The sequence below is a fragment of the Cavia porcellus genome, unplaced genomic scaffold (assembly GCF_034190915.1).
Source record: "Cavia porcellus strain 051 isolate PalLab524CR breed Dunkin Hartley unplaced genomic scaffold, mCavPor4.1 scaffold_8, whole genome shotgun sequence".
Lineage (NCBI taxonomy): Eukaryota > Metazoa > Chordata > Mammalia > Rodentia > Caviidae > Cavia > Cavia porcellus.
The window spans coordinates 10,261,069-10,279,957 of record NW_026947491.1 but is presented as its reverse complement, the minus strand read 5'-3'; the positions used below and the strand labels follow the sequence as shown (position 1 = coordinate 10,279,957).

The 18,889-nt window shown below is 38.5% G+C and overlaps 1 protein-coding gene across 1 annotated transcript in view; it reads right to left on the bottom strand.

Annotated features, from left to right (window-relative positions):
- LOC134477230 (putative ankyrin repeat domain-containing protein 30B-like) overlaps nt 1-18,889 on the bottom strand; it is a 47,269-nt gene extending 28,380 nt beyond the window's left edge. The window contains exons 1-9 of the mRNA XM_063254336.1: nt 18,860-18,889; nt 15,922-15,994; nt 12,877-12,916; nt 12,472-12,515; nt 9,785-9,854; nt 5,171-5,199; nt 5,008-5,080; nt 2,378-2,470; nt 1,983-2,184 (exon numbers count right to left, since the gene is read on the bottom strand). Of these exons, the coding sequence (XP_063110406.1) occupies nt 1,983-2,184; nt 2,378-2,470; nt 5,008-5,080; nt 5,171-5,199; nt 9,785-9,854; nt 12,472-12,515; nt 12,877-12,904 (539 nt within the window). The 5' untranslated portion in view covers nt 12,905-12,916; nt 15,922-15,994; nt 18,860-18,889. The remainder of the gene's footprint in view (nt 1-1,982; nt 2,185-2,377; nt 2,471-5,007; nt 5,081-5,170; nt 5,200-9,784; nt 9,855-12,471; nt 12,516-12,876; nt 12,917-15,921; nt 15,995-18,859) is intronic.

Below are 18,889 nucleotides of genomic sequence, written 5' to 3'. Positions count from 1 at the left end.
ATTTCACCTCTCGTTCAAATGCCTAAAAATAACAAATTTTGCCACAACTTGTATACATTTTCTGACTAACACAAGACTGCAGCCTATTTGTGTGTAGGCAAAAGTAAACTGACTCTCGTCTCAGTGGATATATCAAAGTGCATCTTTCCCTGTTAAAAATACATTCATGTGATGCCAATTTCAGTGATTATATATCACTCCATCCTGCAATGCACTGCAACTGATACAATCTTTCTGTGGATCCATCACTATGTTAAGCAACAATGAAGAAAAGCACATTTAACGTGTCTGTATGTTCTGAAGGTATTCTAGAAAGGAACTGATGAGTGGACATACGCTTTCCTAAACTGTGGTACAGTACTTGAATCAAATTTCCTATTTGAAAAAGTCATAAGCCATCTCCAATTTTAAGCAGCAGGATAAACTGCTCTTCATCCTCACAAACTCTGTAGCTGAAAAATATTTCACTCCATTGTAAAATTAAATTCTCCTTATCAGGAACACTAAACATTTCTTTTTATGTTTACAGGTCATTTGTCAAACCAACCACCTAATTTAGAGTTTGATATAGCTCAGTGGTACAGTAGGATTTGACGCTCACAGTGTGTGCTATCTACCTTTAAAGTAAATTAGTATTCAATTTTTTGATGATTTTCAAACAATCACCTTGAAAGATAAAGATACAGTTTTCATCTGATGTATCTATGATGTATATTTCATCTGATATATGGTTTATGATATATCTGTCTCTATTTTATTTTATTTTAGTTTAGTTTTTGGTACTAGAAATCTGACTCAGGACCTCACACTTTTCAGACAGGCACAGTGCCACTGACCTATATCCCAGGTCATTGTTGTAAATGTCTTACAAATATGTTGTATTTCATTTGGTCAATGTTTTCCTAATATAAAGGAACATTTAATTTTTCTTTTGAGAGTTAATCTTCATAATGCAGGTCAGGAAGGGGATGGCTGAGTGGTAGTGTGTTTCACATGCACCAGGACCTAGCAGCAACCCCCAACACAAAAAAACGAATGCTCATTGTGACGGTCACTTCTAGGAATATGCAAATGTGTTTGCTTTTGCTAATTTTCTCATTTTGTATGATCTAAAATTTTTATTTCTATGCCACTGGAAACTTTTGTGACATAAAATCTACATTTTTTGAAATGGTTTACATTTCATTCATGTATCATTCCAGTTTTTCAACTAAAATATGTGAGGATCAATTTCTAAATTCTGACAGATATTTGAATGTTTCCAGATTTTCTATTAAGTTACATTCATTTGTCTATCTTTTGGGCTGTTAGAAAATAATTAATTTGTGAAAATAACTTACCTTGATATCTACGAAGGTGGGTCTTCACTATATTTTCTTAGTGACCCCAATGGCAAAACAACAAAGGGAAACTCAAGTGTTGCACATTTTTTTCGTTGCATAAGCAGATACACAAAAAGCTCACATTTGGGGACTAATGGAACTTTCTAGCCAAGAACATAGAGCTGCCTTCCCAATTCAGTTTCCTTATAAAGGTCCTTAGTACAGAACATACATGCACAGATGGACACTGATAGTAAATGGACACTAGGTTTTTATAAGCTTAAGTTTCAGCCCTAAATTTGTAGATTATAAGAAACATGCCACAGTTCCCTTTTTTATAATATGTACAATTCTCTTAATGTGATACTAAGAACAAAACACTACACACACATCATACCAATGTTAAATAGCTTTTCAGTAGTCAATGAAGTGGCCTACAACAGGAAGTACAAGTCCATTATAAACCAGTGGGAGGTTTGTTTTTATGTTGCAGCTTATGAGCACTGCCTGAGGATCGACCCTCTGGCCAGCTTTGCTTCCCTGGGTGTTGGGAATCCCCCTGCACCCTCCTCACCCACTCCTCCCTCCTGAGCCTGAGACCCTCGCTCTCCTGCATCATCCCAGCCCCACTCGCCGCCCCTGGTCATGCAGCCCCATTACCTGCGTTCTCTGTCTCTGTCATGGACATGGCCTGCTGTGATGAGAAACTGCACCCGGTCCTTGTTGCCCTTACGGGCAGCCTTGTGAATCTTGGGCATTGGCTCACCAAAGATGCTTTGCAATGCAACCTTGCAGTTTTTCAGAAGGCCCACAGGCCTCGATGGTCCCGGGTCCCCACTGGACAAGTTCTTCTGGGCACAGTCTATAGAGAGTGCAAGCACCTCAGGGACCCTGGACCTCTCACTGCCTTTCAGTGAAAGCCAAGCAACCCCTCATTCAACCCCTAGGCTCTAATGGCCTCTGCACATGCACATCTCCACAGCTCTGGAGCAAGCAGCCTATCGTGCACAGGTGCTGAGCAAAAAGCCTAACTATCCCCATTAATGTGGACTCACCAGATTCTAGTAATGTTGCAAGTGATTGTTTATCATCAGATTTCAAATTCTCTGATTTCTCAGCAGTCTCATAACAGGAGGCCAAACACCAATCTGAATCAAAATAGAAAGTTTGATATTTTGGAATGTAATAGTACTACAACCATAACTAATGTACAAACCCATTCCTCAGAAGCAGTCTCCCGTGTTTCTCTGCTCCACAGTACAATAATGCCTCAGGCTTACTGTGCTACACAGCTTCTGTGCTTGCCACTCACTCAGCGGAGTTTCATTATCACCACCATTTCTCATTCTTCTGTTTTCACTTACTTGAAGTATTATGATTTACCCAGCAATCTCTTTTACATACATTAATTTCTAGGACAGTTGATTTAATTCTTTAGGGAAACAAATTTCATTTCACTGCTATGAGATGTCAAATGTGTAAATAATGAGCAAATTGCATAAAACAGAGTGTGAATTAGGGAGAAGCTGTTTCGAGGACAGTGGAACTAGGGAAGGGGGGGGGCCAATGGAAAGAAAGAGAAAAAGGATCCATTTCTTAAAAGAAATGAATCAGACATACACATATCAATATCATATTGTTTTTCTAGAGGGAGAAACTCAAAATTGTAAATCAGCACTAAACTGTGCAAGGATACTGGAAAATATTCAAATAGGAAGGGGAACAGGGTGCTGCGTGAGAGGGAGAGGAAATAAAGAAAAAGGAAAAGAACAGACAGTGCTGGGGATTTAGCTCAACAGCAAAAGTGCCTGCTCTGCAAATGTAAGGCCATGAGTTCAATCCCTGGTGCCCGCACTCCCCCAAAACAACGGACAGGAGAAAATAGAGACAAGGCTTTTGTAAATAAGCAGGTTAAGGTGATCACTTGAAGGGAGAGGGAGGGACTGGGGATAAAGCAATCAAGAAATATCTTATACAGTAGAAGCTTACTCTAATGAATGTTATCCTTATGGATATCTAAAATGCACCAGTATAATCAAATGGAAAAACAAAAATGAAAATTGTCTATTGTACTATAAACACACACAATATTGTTTCCAAGACTCAAAGACATGGATGTTAATCAATATATTACTTTAAATTCTGAAAACTACAATGACATACATACTTCCATGTGCCATTGCTGTTAGATAGAATTCACTTTATAAATTTTGATAACATCACAAATTCATAAGAAAAGTGCCGGCTCTCCGGGACCTTATTGTGCCCATGTACGAACTAGTTTAGTCCAGGTCACTCGTAGTGAACCTTTGGCACATGCTCCACAGTGGGCTCTTTGCTATCACTGAAAGCCCTAGAAGGCTCACTGTCTCCAACCAAGACACACATTAGTCCCAGCGAATGGCTGGAGACAAGAAAGGAAAGCACAATGACACAATGCCGTTTTTCTTTATAAACAAAATTGTCACACTTATAAAATTAAAGACAACTGAAAGAAAACAGGAGATAGAGAGTTTAAATAGCAGTTCGCTGTGAAGAAGCTCTTTGTCATTTGGCGTTCATGGACAATACTTATTGTTGAAATGGTGGTTTAACAGTGAATTAGAATCCCTGAAGCTCAAGGTTCTAAGAGGACAAATAATTCCAAAGGTTAAGTGCAATTCCACACTCATTCCCTATCTTGATGGGGCCTAGCAGACTGAAGTTTTCAGAAATGTAACGTCTCATCTGTCATAGTTCCAATGATTCACGAATCACAGCTCTAATGGATATTGGCATATGTGACTGCATGCTGGTATCTTACAGCTTTTTGTTCTTGTTGTTTGTTTCTTTGTTTTAGTACTGGGGATCAAACTCATGAGCTGCATTAGCCAGGCCGACACTTCTGTTGCTGAGTTAAATCTCCCGCCCCACTATTCTCCATCTTTCAGATTTAGTCTCTACTAGAGTGTCAATAGATTCAACATACTTTAATAAGAAACCTCTGTAGATTATGTAAGATCTTTTACGACTCTAAAAGGAATTCCAGCTAAAGTTTGAGAATCTTTGTTGTGAAGAATTGTATCAAACAGTCACTAAGAATGATTACGTCTGCACACTTAATAATCAAACGTATGAGACACCATATATACACACTCACACAGTCTGCTTTCGAGAAAATCTATCTGCTTGCAATCATGAATATACCAAGGCTGAGATGAAATAAAGTGGACACACAGTGGGCATATTACTAAGGAGAGCTTTACTCTAGACAAACATCAGAATCACTGTAAGCATATTTGCTAGCGGTAGTGAACTAAATCATGGGTATCAGTGAGCCACTTGCCACTATCGCCTGAGTAACCGGGACTCTGGGATGCCCAGAGGAGCCAGCTCTCTGGGAAGCACCCACACACTTTGCAAAGATCGTGGAATTTTATAGTAAGTTTTGTGGATCCCTGTGAAGTATAAGGATCCAAGCTGAAAACATTGGATATTAAAACATACGTAAACAATTCATTAAATATTATTTTCTCTTGAGCTTATTAGCACCTTATTTGCAAATATGCACACCAATAATTACACCGGCAGTATTTATGGCAAAGCCTTGCCAACATTTGGAGACAAAATGGAGATGACTGCAGGCATATCAAACAATTTAGGGTACTGTACTTCATTACAGAGGAATCTGTATTGTGACATGTACCTGGTTGAGGTGGCAGTGCATCCTTCACTCTTACTGCTTTCTTCCCATCAGAATCTTTTGTTTCCACAGCAGGCTGAATGGGATTTAAAGTAAAGTGATTACTACACACTGCATACCTCCTAAAATAGGCAGTTCGTTCAAAATACAAATATACAGTCCTTACCTTCAAGGGAAGATGTGTGTCAGGTGATTCTAAAGAGGAAAAAGGGAAAATAAACTTTAGACAGCAATATGAGAAAACCAAGCATACATTCATGAAGACTTAGGACACAGCCGAATCTTCATGCTATGCTTGGGAAATGATTACCTCAGGTTTCAGCTCCTTTCCGACTGGTGAGAACAATATGACAGAAAAATTAGAACACAGGTCAAACATGATTTCCAATGTGCCACCATACTGCCAAAGATCATAACTAAAATAGGAAGTGAGCATATTCCAATCTGTACATGTGAACTGCTGCAAAACAGTGATCTTGGGATGTCATGATCCTGAGGGGCTGACTATCAAAGCTGACAGGAGAAGGGAACAGCATATAAACTGAACAAAGCACATCATCCATTGGTACACCGTTGCATACATGTAGGTGCTCTCGAGATGTCCACCACGGCAGAGCGCACAAATGGTGTGTTCCTAATATTGTTATTTTAAAAGGTGAGATTGTGCTCCGCTATCCATGGTGCCCTTCAATTTCTGGACATGAACGATCCCTCTGCCTCAAGTTTTCAAATAGCTTGAACTCAAAGGATATGCACAACACCTGGCAACATTTTCATGTATTTCTTTTAAATATCAGTACTCTGTACACAACCATTTTGTGTGAAAGTTGGGGACATGTCTAAGGAGAAGCTGCCCAGTAAATTCTCAGTGATTTCCACTGATCCAGTGAGAATCAATCCATACAAACTGAAAGAAATTGTAAGAAATCATTAATATGTGGTTTTGGAAGCATCTTTGGGGATATGTCCTGCACATAGTGACAAACACATAATTCTTGTGAATTCAGAGCAATTAGCACTAAAAGAAAGAAGTTGCATCTGAGTAGCAATCTGTAGATCTCTCCCTAGTCTTTCTTTCCACCCAGAAGCTCTAAGTCTATTGACACTCTCTCTCAAATGTATGCTAAACACTCGCCTAAATAAAATTAGTCTTCCTTCTGATCTTCTTCATAATTTTTACCATGCTTTGGTAAGACAAAGACCATGACTGCCTTGTGGATAGACACTGTTTGGTTGGCAGCTGCATTGGAGGTGTACAACACAGAGCAGATTCTACCACCAAAAGATTTCTGAAAAAGCATAATTACTATAGTAGAAAACCACGCACAGGTGCTACAAGTTGAATTAACTCTGCTACTTTATTACTTCCCTTATGCTGTTTTCTGGTTGGCATGAATCATGCAACAAGGTGAGTACGACTGCCCAACAGAAACACAGCTCCAATACTCATCAGTATTTACCCATTGTGGTTGACTCACTAGATTCCAGGAAGAGGGATAGAATCTGCATCACTGAGGGTGTTGCAAGGGGACATATATCAACAAACTTCAAATTCTATGATCTCTCAAAAGTCTTATTAGTCTGATGCAAACTCAAGTGGGAATCTAAATATAAAGTTTGATTTATTAGGATACAACGATACTACGCAGATATCGATTGTACAAATCCATTCCTCAGAAGCAGTCTCCTGTGTTTCTCTGCCCCACAGTACAATAATGCCTCAGCCTTACTGTGCTCCATAGCATCTGTGCTGGCCACTCACTCAGCTGACTTTCATTCGCACCATCATCTCTCATTCTTCTGTTTTAACTTAATAGTATTATCCCGATTTACCTTTAATTTCCAGGACTATCGATTGTTAAGTCTTTAGGACTGTGAATTTTATTTCATTGTTATTAGATATCAAATGTGTAAATAAAGAGCAAATAGTGAAAAAGGTATTGTGAAGCAGGGCAAAATTGTTTAAAGGAGAGGGGAACTAAAGAAGGGGCAAAGCCAATGGAAAGAAAGGGGGGAAAGACTCCATTTCTTAAATAAAATGAATCTAACACACACATTTCAACATCGTACTGTTTTTCTAGTGAGAGAAACTGAAAAGTGTAAATGAGAACAAAACTGTACAAAGACACTGGAAAATATTCCAATAGGAATGGGAACAGGGTGGGAGGGTAAGAGGGAGAAGAAGTAAAGGAAAAGGAAAAGAAAAAAACAACAGAGAGAACAAAATAGAAAAAAAGCTTTTGTAAATAAACAGGGTAAGGGGAGACCTTTAAGGGAGAAGAGATTGGAGAAAAAAGAATCAAGAAGTATCATATAGAGGCAGAATCTCCCTCTAATGAAGGGGATCCTTATGGGTATCTAAAATGTACCAATACAATGAATTTGATGCAATAAATTTAAATTTTCTGTTTTACTATCAACACACACAACGTTCGCCATTGGTTAGAACAATATGACAGAAAAACTAGAATATACATCAACCATGATTTCCAATGTGACATTATACTTGCAAGGACCATAACTAAAACAGGAAGTGAGCTTTACATGCTGACTGCTGAGAAAAAGTAATCTTAGCAAGTCATGACCCTGAGAGGCTGAGTGTCAGAGCTGACAGGAGAGGGGAATAGCATATAAATCGAACATAGTACATCACCCATTTGTACACCATTGCACTCCAAGTATCTGTGGTTTTGCATTTCTCCTGCACTGCAACTGGTACATAAGTTTGGTCATCATCAAGAGGAATTTAAACTTTGTGTTCTCACAAAACAGTTAGCCATACATGTTCAGCATAATAATTAATAAACCCAGTCATGTTTTCTATGTCCTTGTGGGCCATGGCTATGCCTACATTTCTTGTATCCTCAAAACTAGTTTGGCCACATCTTGAAATTTGTTGAATCCCTCATGAATGGAACATAAACCATATCTGAGACATAATGCTACATCAGTTTTCAACATTGAAATAGTTATCAAAATGCAAAAAGCTGAATAGTCAGGGAATTGCTAGATACTAGGAAACTTTTACATTTAAAATCAGCACAATATTTACTAACAGGTAACAATTTTGGCCTTCAAGGAATGAACTGAACAATGTCTCTTGGTTCATTTTTAAAGGATTTGTGTGGAAAAGCTATTTTATCAAAACTTACTTATCTTAAAAGGAGTCAGTGCTTCTATGTGCAAGCTAATCTCACGTGAACAATGATCAATTTCACAGAAAGCTCTGATGCCTGATGACTAGGCGGGAAAGGAGGGAAGTACCTGCAGTGTAAGCCAAGGCTAGCACTCCTCCCTGCTCTGAATCATCCCTGAACAGCCACAGTCTACTCTGTCACTTGCAAACACATACTCGAAAGCTGTGGGGAGGGAGTCCTCTCAGTTTGCATCATTCATTCCAAAGTTACTGTCTAGCTTTGTTCTTCCCTATCCTCCTCCCCTAATAACTCCCTGTTCCCTTCCAAACTGACCTAGTTCTATGGTCTTGAGTGTTTCCATTTACGGCTTTTTGCGGATTATTCCTACCACTACTTTCTTTAGTTGGCAGAAATGGCAGTAATATCTTAGAAGTACAACTTCTATTTCTTCTCTGTTCATTGCTTTACTCTCTCCCCTGTGACTAGAACTATTTTCAGAAATACAAACAGGAAAACAGGCACGAAATGGTTCTCCCTTGACCTTGTTATGTCTTGAACTAGTTCTTATCCAATGACTCTCGTCCAGATTTCTCTACAGGGAACTTGATACTGGCCCATCTTCAGTGGTCTGAGGATGAGTGACATGAGCATCCCTGGAGACCTTCTTAGAAACACACCACCTTAGTCCTGCTGACTCAGATGTGTGGTGTAACAAGTTCCCCCACAGGGGCTTCATTTCATAACTAAAGCTCCAGGCCACAAACCTAATCGCTTCCAAATCCACTTCCCTTCCCTTCCTTCCATTTTTGGAATCTAGCACCAACTTCCTCCTCATCCTGTCAACTAAAATGAAAATGCATAACAGGCCATCCCCGTTCTAATGGACTTTTAACTGAGACTATGGCTTTCCTGAACTCAATGACTAATCATTCCTTTCTTTCTAGTTTTTGACTGTCGCATTCTGGATGTACTACTTGCTGAAATAGCAACGTTTTTAAGTGGTAAACTTTTAAATGGAACTCTGCAACCAGCATTGCGGGAAGAAGTAAGAGCGTGAACCAAGGTACCAGTGAAACTACACGTACAGCGAACAATGCTCGTTTACTTTGATCTGTAGTAAATGAAGTAGAGCTCTGTGTAATTCACTACTTCAATCCTCAATACCTTTCCAATCGTGAGAAGACGGGGAAAGACGAAAACTTCTGCCCAACCTCTCTGCAAGTTTTGTTACTCGGTGCTCAATTGATATAATTCCTATAATTCTTCCTAATGGCTCTTCCTTTTTCTAAATGATTACGTCATTTTCCCACACCCATACTTTCTCTTGCCTTTGCCTACTCCCTGTATTGTGGCTCTCTCTTTTCCCTCACTCCCTCCTCTCCTCTTAATTTTCTAACATCCCTCAGACATTAGAATGCCTTGAAACGGAGCTAAGAAGGTAGCTCCTTCAGTGACTCTCAAATTTGCCTGTGGCTGATACGTCAGGGTACATGAAACTTATTGCTGTGTTACTTCTCTTTTTTCTTACTTTGTCATTAATAAGTAGTTTTGGGGGATTCAGAACTCAGCCATGCTCCACTGTGAAATAAACATGCTGTCAAATGACTTTCTTAAAATATCACACATTTATACATATTTCTTACCTTTTGTTTTTCTATTTCCTGCCTGTTTTCCTCCATCATCTGCTTTCCCAGAAAAAGGATCGACAGGCTTCTGTGGAAAATTCACAGAGATACTCTGAGAAAATTCATATAGCAGTAATGAGTTGCACAACCATTACCTACTCATTTCCCAAGAAGTTATCTGAGTTTTACCATCTTAAGGCAGGCAGGTTTAATAATGGGAATCACGTACTGAGGACCAAAATGTCTCCAATGAGAGCCTTATGAGAAGCCCAGCTTCGGTCTCCACATGGGTGCTGACTTTGTAAAGCAGGCATGGAAAGCCACAGGAGGGATTCAGAGACAAAATTCCAGCTGATAAACATATTTCATCCTAACGTCGGAGGAGACAAAGTACTCTGCACTCTCCAATGAATGGAACATTGAAACACACAGATTTAAATGAAGAAGTTTTTATGAGAGTATGTTTGTGATATACAACAATTACATTTGTTTTGGGGAACTGCTACATTCGTTATCATTTCTTCATTGCCTTGGTTCCCTTTACACCCTAACATCACTTTCCCTTCCCTGAATAAACAAATTCTTATAAATATACTTGTTACCATTCACCACTAAGCATTTCTAATCACAAAAGCCACGTCACTGTTAAAATAATTGGCCAGCTAAGAAGCTTCAGAGAGCCATGCTGAGTACAAAGAACATCGCAGGCACTGCTCCACTTGTGTAAACAAGGGCTTAGAAGAAAAACAATTATGAGTAAAACTTTTACTGCTTGAAAAGATGTTTGAAACTTAAAATATACTAATAACTTCATGTTATATTCAAGTAAGAGCACACAAATATTGGACACTATATACAACTATTTCCCAATTAAGGGAGAACTTTTTAAAAGTATAAAAAGAGCTGCAGCATAAAACCTTTTTTAATTTATTAAGTGCCCAAAACTTGCTCATACTGATTTGCATGTTTTCTTTTCTGTCTGTCGCAAAACTGTAAATAACTGTGATGAAAGTTGATGCACTTCCTGCTTTCAGGTCACTGTAGGGTGCTACAATGATAGCCAGACATGGCTCATGGCTCCCTGCTCTCTGCCCACAGTGTCCTCGAGACTTGACTGGGCTGGCTCTTTCTCACTCTTAAATTAGCAGCACTTCATGCTCATTCCCATCCTTACCTCAAACTCCCTTGGAATTCTCTAACCTATGCAGGCCTGGCAGTGCACACCTGTAATTCCAAACTTCTGGAGGTTTGAGACATCAGAAGCACTAGTTCAAGCCCAGTCTGGAGAATGTGGTGACTTAGAAAGACCCTTATCTCAAGTATGAAAAGGCCTGGCGAGCTAGTGCCAGGTGAAGGCCACAGGATGGATTCAAAGTAATGAAACAAACAGTGCTCTTGTTTGTCTGAATACTCTATCATGATAGCACAAGTCCTCATCTGATGTATTCAGTGTCCCACTACCTAGTGCACAGTGGGTACAGAATAACAGAGATTTATTCAAGTTCACATTTAAAGCCTCCTCAGGGAAACCTCAAGCACCAAGCTACTCTCTTCCTATATGCTGACTCCATCAACAGTTTACCAACAGTGTTACCATTTACAAAGTAGCAATCTATATGCCCCTCTCAACTTTCTTATTGTCTTCTTCACACTATTGTTTTGTTGTTCTCAGGTTTAGGAAAAAATCTTCAATATTTATTCAGGTACTGCAAACCAACTAGAACTTTGTATAATTTTCAAAGTATTTTTACAATTTTTATCACATTTGTCCATATATATAGCTAAAAAGCAGATCATGTGTTATCTTCATGGTATAATAAGTCACAAAATCCAAATACATTAAATGATTTTTCCAAAACCAGCAGTCACTAACTGACAAAACCAGAATACTAACTGGTTTTGTGCTTCCACCACTACCCTGGTACCACAATGCAGGAGCTGCTTGGACCGAACACATTAGGCCTTTTCCTAAGTGCTCACTCTAAAACAATTTGTCAATATTTACATCTTTATCACTACAAGCATGACTGCCATAGAGACACTCAATGCATCCACATTCAACTTTGGGTTCTGTTTTTTGAAATAATGTAAAATGGATCTGTGATTATAAAGCCCTGTATTTATATCTTGAGTCCTTTCTTCTTTTGAATTATGTCATGCAGATTGACACTAAGCAACCAAAATAGATTAACAATTGTGATTCTCACTCATTATTTTGTCAAGTTAAAACCTCTAAAAATTATATCCAAACATTTTGTCTGAATCTCAGCAGAATTTTCAGCCAGTGGCCAGAGGCTGAGCAGGGAAAATTCTTCAGTTTTTGTTCAACTTAATTCCAGAATCTAAGCCGATTGCTTATGAAATCTAGCTCCTAGTTTTTGACTGCACTGGCTTGCTTGAATGAATTTTACACAGGTAGCAAAGGTGTGCTTAGCACTCCATCCATTTATTCCTTCACCTGCAGTACAAGGGATTCAACATAAGGTATTTGTATTGAGCTAGGAACCCTGTGTTTTTAACTTTTTGAGACAGATTCTTATTAATCAGCTAAGCTGGTCACAAAATTAGGAACTGTGGTTGAAAACTAAGCAAATGATTTCTTACAGGTATATGAAGACATGAGAAAGTACAGACAAATTGTCCCATTTATATTAAAATCTCAACCAATACTTATTTCAAACATAATTACAAATGATAGGCAGTACCTCAGAATCCCAAGCCATCCGTACTCCTGGTGCAAACACCGTATCTATAAAATGTAGTCAGAGACACATTAGTGAGAATATTCACTGCTGTAAAATTTGCTTATAGATATAAATATATCTACATTCATGAAGATTTCAATGAGATATGAGTCAATGTTAAAAGAATTTCAGAAGTTTGAATCAGTTTCCAAAACCTGTTGGTAGAAGGAAATTAAGACAAGTAAAATTTTAAAAGAAATGAATATCATTTTTTAGATCTACACACATTTGAAAATAATAGCATATAATTAAAAACAACTTTCACAGTCACTAATTTACCAGTTTGATGAGTTTTCTTCTCCTCATCCACATTAGTCATATTGTTAACTGATATCTCATCCAGTGCTTTTACAACAAAAGGCTTACCCTTTTTCCACGCTGTAACTTTTGACATTTCTGCTTGTTTCTATTGAAGAAAAGAAAAAAACAGTATTACAAAGCAGGCAATTGCCCAGCCACCCACTCAGTGTAATGGAAACACAATGGAAACAATCACCGAAAAAATCTATCAAATCACACGGATTACTCTGCAAAAAGCTGAAAGCACATTCTGCTTGCATGGAAGCAGACGCAGATACATGAAAACAGTGAAATGCATTTCATTCATTCTACAAATGGGGTCCAAAGACAGGCTTCTAAAGCAAATACGATCAGTTCTATCTGGAAAGCTCAGGAAAAGCCATTTCTTGTGAACAGGTGAGAAAGCACCAAGGAAGGGTGTCAAGGGCATTCAAGAAAGGACACCAGAAACAAAAGGATGGGGCATGAAACAATACACAAAAGAGGGCTGCCCAAGGAATGTGACACAGCTGGAATACAGTTCCTGGAAGGGCACAGACAGGTGAACAGGAGCATCACACTAATTTCAGGCTGGAATGGGAACTTTCCCTTGTGAAATGCAAATCTGTAGATTCTCTGATATTGTAAGATCGATGCCAGAGAATAATGGGAAGCACAGCATCAAAGAATATTGTTTTTAAATGATGAGTGAGAAAATGAGTCCAGAAATGAAAAATAGTTCTCAGAATGTAGGAAGTAAGAAAATTTGATAGTCACCAGAAGGGTAGCTGGGGCCAGGAATTCTCAGCTTCAGAGATCTGGTGCCATCCAATATCATCACAGAAAGACCACAGTCAAGGCCTGCAGGAAATACATCTAACTGGAGGCCTGGGATGGAGGAGACACATTTGGAGGAGGGGAGATGATGACCTCACTCAGGAAATGATATTGGCTCAAAAGGTAAGTAACTTTTTGTAGAATACAGAAAACGGAGGCAGTAATGCTAATCTATGCACAGTTCTGAAATTCATCAGATGAAATCATGAGGGGGGAATTACAGGAGATGCCATTTTTCAATTATATACATTAACATTTGTGTTGAAGCTATAAACAAACTTTAACTGATATATGCAAATACTAACTTCTGAGACAGTACGCAAATGTGAATTTTAAAATTTAATCATAAGATTTAATACTAAGATACCCATTGAAGATTTTGAAAAAGATTCCTGTTCAAAGAAAAATCTTCCAGGATTTAATGAAATCCAGGCCTGCTGATGTGCACCTGTGGTCTGTGCTTATAGGGCAGCTCAGGCGGGATGGTCCCTGAAGCCAGGAGTCAGAAATCCAACTGGTGAATATAACCAGGTCCATTCTCATAAAGGGAAACATATTGTAAATTGTAGAAGAGAAATGGTGATGATTTACAGAAAGTGGTATTTTTAAATGCTACTACAATGTGAGGGAGAAATGGAAGGCCTTATTTGAAAATTCCTATTCCCCCAATAAATGGTATATGCCAATACTTCTAGTTTTCTATTTATTGCCATATGCAATGACAGTTACAAATGGAAGAAAGGTTGTGGGCTATTTACCACTACCTGAGAACTGAAGCATTTCCGGTAGAGAGAAAGGAAACACAATAATTTCCACAATTTTGCATTCAGTGAAACTGCTAATCACGATTCTACAGAAAAATTACACTTTGAAAAGATGCACCTAATAAACATGGAGCTGACTAAAAGAAAAGCTTAAGAGATTTTAAGATGACATTCTAACCTATGTTCAAAGTTAAAGGATACTAGAATGTACTGTGTCTTTCATTCCTCTGATTTGTTTTCTTATTTGACATAACATTAAACATAAGTCACCTGAAAGTATATATCCTAACCACAGTATACATTTTAGGGCAAACTGAATGCACTTATTTATTACATAAATTATGCATACATTACTTGAAAAATTCTACTAGGTAGAAATCCATTTATTGGCATTCAACTGGTATTAAAATGCTTCTTAATACCAAACACCTCACTGAAAGTCTTCAGAATTCACACAAAAATCTTTCTAATCTCCAGAATCTCATTGTACTGCGGAGTTTTAAATGAATTTTTGGAAGTACAAAAACTTGTGAAACTTGAAATGTCAGAATGTGATACAGAGAGTACCACTGTATATTTTTAAAGCTATAAAGCTTACAATTACCACTTGCTTTGTAGACCATCTAGTTCTACCACTGCTTATTATTTTGAAAACAGGTAGTCTTCTATAAGATAAAATGTTTTAAAAGTGGTATCCCCTTTATGGAGGAATCACATAGAAAACACAGTGCAGGAAGGTGTAGTATACATTCAATCCAGCACTGGAGGTGAGGCTAAACATCCCAAATTCCAGACCGGACTCAAAAACAAATTCAATTAACTAAAAAAAGAGGGCAAGGGATACAGCTTCCTGCACAGGCCCTGTGATCACCTTCCAGAAACAAAAAAACAAAACAATAACAATGAAGATCCTGTAATTCCATAGTCATACATCCCTGATGAAACACATTTTAAATTTCTAAGTTGTCACAGTTTCCGGTATTATTCTAGTCTAACAACAGAACCAATAACAGAAACAGAAGAGCTCTCATAAAAACTGATGATAGCAAAATAAAGATTACTTAAAGGAAAAGTTGTTTTATACACGGTAAGTTGTTCAAATGAAGGCACCAAACTTCCCTGATTATTGTAGGACTAATAAGATCCATAAAAGATTTATATAGGTATGAGTGCTATGAAGGTCTTGGTAGTAAGATTTTCAAGCCATGGCAAGATCCACTTATCCAAATGATCCTTGACCAAATTTTGTATTTCCGCCATCATGGCAAAGGTTTGACAGATACAATTTTCCTGTCACTGTGTGTTTTCTAACCCATTATTATTTTCAGTCTCAAATACTTCAAAATATGTACCAGTTATTTACCAAAGGGGTGGAAATTCTTTTTAACTAGGCATAGTTCTCCAAAGTGATCTTCCCTGATCAATGTTCCATATAAATTTATGGTAGCTACACCACTGTTAAATTTGAAGACTAAGGGCAATACAATGCAAAACTAAGAGGAAGAAAATTAACATTACGAAAGACACTTACCTTGTTATCCAGAAGAAAGTCAGTGTCATCTGATTTAGGCCAGAAATTAACAAGACTGTGTTTGCTGGAAGAGCTGGGGAGCAAAAACACACAATAGCAGTGGGTGAGTTTCATTCTTTAAAAACTGGTGAAAGCTTGGCTATCTGTGTATCAAATGATGGTTCGTGGTTGACACAATTAAAAGTTGACTTCCAGTTTTGAAATATTTTAGATGCTTCCTTCTGTCTTCACTTCTTCCAATCTCGGAAACACTCAGCATAGTCTCACTTTCACTCCCAAAGCATGACAGCCAAGAGACCAGCACAGTCTAAAAATCATTTCTCTTTACAAATTGCCTGCTCTGAAGGCTGAAGTGAAAAATGCAATAATAGCAAACAAAAGTTGTTACCTGGACTCAAACAAGCCTGGTAACCTCAAGGTGGAAAAATACACCGTCCCCTTTCCCTGCTCTGTCTCTGGTTCAATGACTAAGCTGGATGTGATGGTTCTAATCTAGTGTCCCCTTTCATTATCCTGTGTGTGGAAGGTGTTTGGACCATGGGAACCCTATCTTCAGCATGTCCTCATCCATCTGCAAGTTCAGTAGCTCACTGTGCTCTTAGGTGGGAGGTCTGCTCTGAGGAAGGCCACTGGGTTCTGACCTGCAAGGGTAAATTCTCACCCCTGGTTCTTCAGCCCTCTCACTGCTCCCTGCCTGTGTGTTAAGGAGCTTTCCTCCACCTTGTCTCCCTGCCAAGTGGTTTCTGCCTTGGAGCCTCTTACCTGAGTCAGAATGAATCTTTCCTCCTTTAAATTGTTAGGGTTGAGCATTTTGCCCCATTAATGCCAAAGTTACTGAAAGTCAGTAAGATGCCGAGTAAGTCAGGAATGGCAGTCTTTGTTTTCTGTATGGAAGCCCCTTACACTGAGACAACTCTGTTAGTATCATTTAGCATAAATCAACACAGAGTCCTCTGCAACTGTAAAATATTTGAAGGTTAAAAGTACAAAAATCAAAGAAAAATGTGGGTGGGTGGGTGGGTGTGGGTGTGGGTGTGTGTGTGTGTGTGTGTGTGTTGGTCAATTTCTTCCCTGGGAAATTAAACTATTAAAATGATAAAACCCAATTGTTTTTCTTGTATGCCTTTGCTTTTTTCACCTACACATAAAGTGGTGAAACTTTCACAGACACTCTGACATTCAAGTAGGAGCTGGCTGGAAAATCAACCCTGGTAGCTGCTCCTCTGTTATTATAAATCTAGTCTAATGTCCTTTTGTAAGTGCTCTTCCTTCTGGGTTTCTCATGGTGGGGCTCCACATCAGTGTTCACTTAAATCTTCAGCCTAAGAAGGCACAGATTCCTAAAAAAAAGGATGTGCTCAAATAACCAAGAGCAGCTGCTCCTGAAAAGAAGTATTTGTGTCACAATCACCTGCCCTCAGCAGAAGCAAGGTACCACCTATCAAGAGGACACATCTGCCTTGCAGGCCTACCTTACATAAGAGGTGGAAATGAGGGACACCTGTCCTGGGTAACAGGCCCATGAAGTTCAGCTGCTTCTGGTCCCCAGTGGAGTGAGAGGCCTAAGCCACCCTCCATGAACTGAGTAGGAAGGAGGGCATGGGATATTCCTTCATGCTCTAGAGACTTCCAGGTGGCTCAGATTACCCTAACTAATCTAATACCAATTTTTAAGTTTCGCTGTTCCTCCGACTGAACAAAAAAGCAAAAATCTCTTCAGAACTCCTTTGAATCCACACTTTTAATACATTTGTCAGGATAATTCTCAGTATTCTGGGGCTTCATTTTCTGTATTATCTTTATCAGACTTGTGACAAACCTCAATATTCTGATTTGTAAGACCTCAGTCTTGCCCCACCCAATGTTGTCCTTCCAACATGCCCTTCCCCTGTGAATTCCACTCTCATGATCTCCCACTGGACATGCTGGACTTCCTCCTCTCTTCTATTATGGAAACTCTCACAGAAGGAGACATGACAAAGAGTACCAGACACAGCAAATATAAAACCTGAATACAACCTCATTTTGTCATGAACTATATTCAGATAAGTCACTTTAATATCATTGTATGTCAAATTCTCTAGGATTCAACCATGTGGCTAGAATGTTAAACAGGTTGAGCACTAGAGGATATTTTTATTGGTCTCTTAGATTTCTTAGAACCTGAAAGTTTACTTGTTTTTGACTCTGTCTAAACAACAATAAGAAATACTAAGCAGCATAAGCACTTGCCTTGCAAGAATGCAGTCGTGAGATTTGATTTCTGGTACTAAAAAAAACCCACTAAGGCAGCAGAAATAAAAAAAAAAATACCAAGTAGAAGAAAAATTTTTTTAAAAGTCAAGAAAATATTTTACTTAAGAGGAAAAAAATCATAGAACTAGGCAGTAGTAATAGCCTGAAAGGAAAACCAAACTGGGAAATTGGTGAATAGACACATGCATTAAAAATGTCATTGCAATAAACCCTCAACATAAATAATATAAGATGATTTACATAAAGATAGTCTTAACTACCACATCTCCCCTAAGTTCTATAGTGGTAAAAACAAGAAACTGGCTATCAATTCAATCATTATCTTTAGAATAAACTCACCAACTTCTCAGGAAAACTAAGCAGACTTGACATGTCCCTTATGGTGACTTTCTACATTGATCTTAAATGACCTGCATTTGGATCCCAGCACTGCAGAGGGCAATGGAAGGCATCTGGGAGCCAGGCAGGCTAACAGTCAACACATGGGTCAGTTACTTCTTAATTATGAGACCATGGACCATTTAAATAACCTCCATTCATAAAAGCAGCAAAATTAATAAAACTGGATTAAAACAGCACAGGTACTTTGTCTGGCCTGGAACAGAACACTAAAACAATTGGTTTCTTTTCTGCATTCACTAATTAGTCACTGTACGATATTTAAAAATCTATATATTCTTACCTGATTAGAGAGTCATCATCAGAAATATCA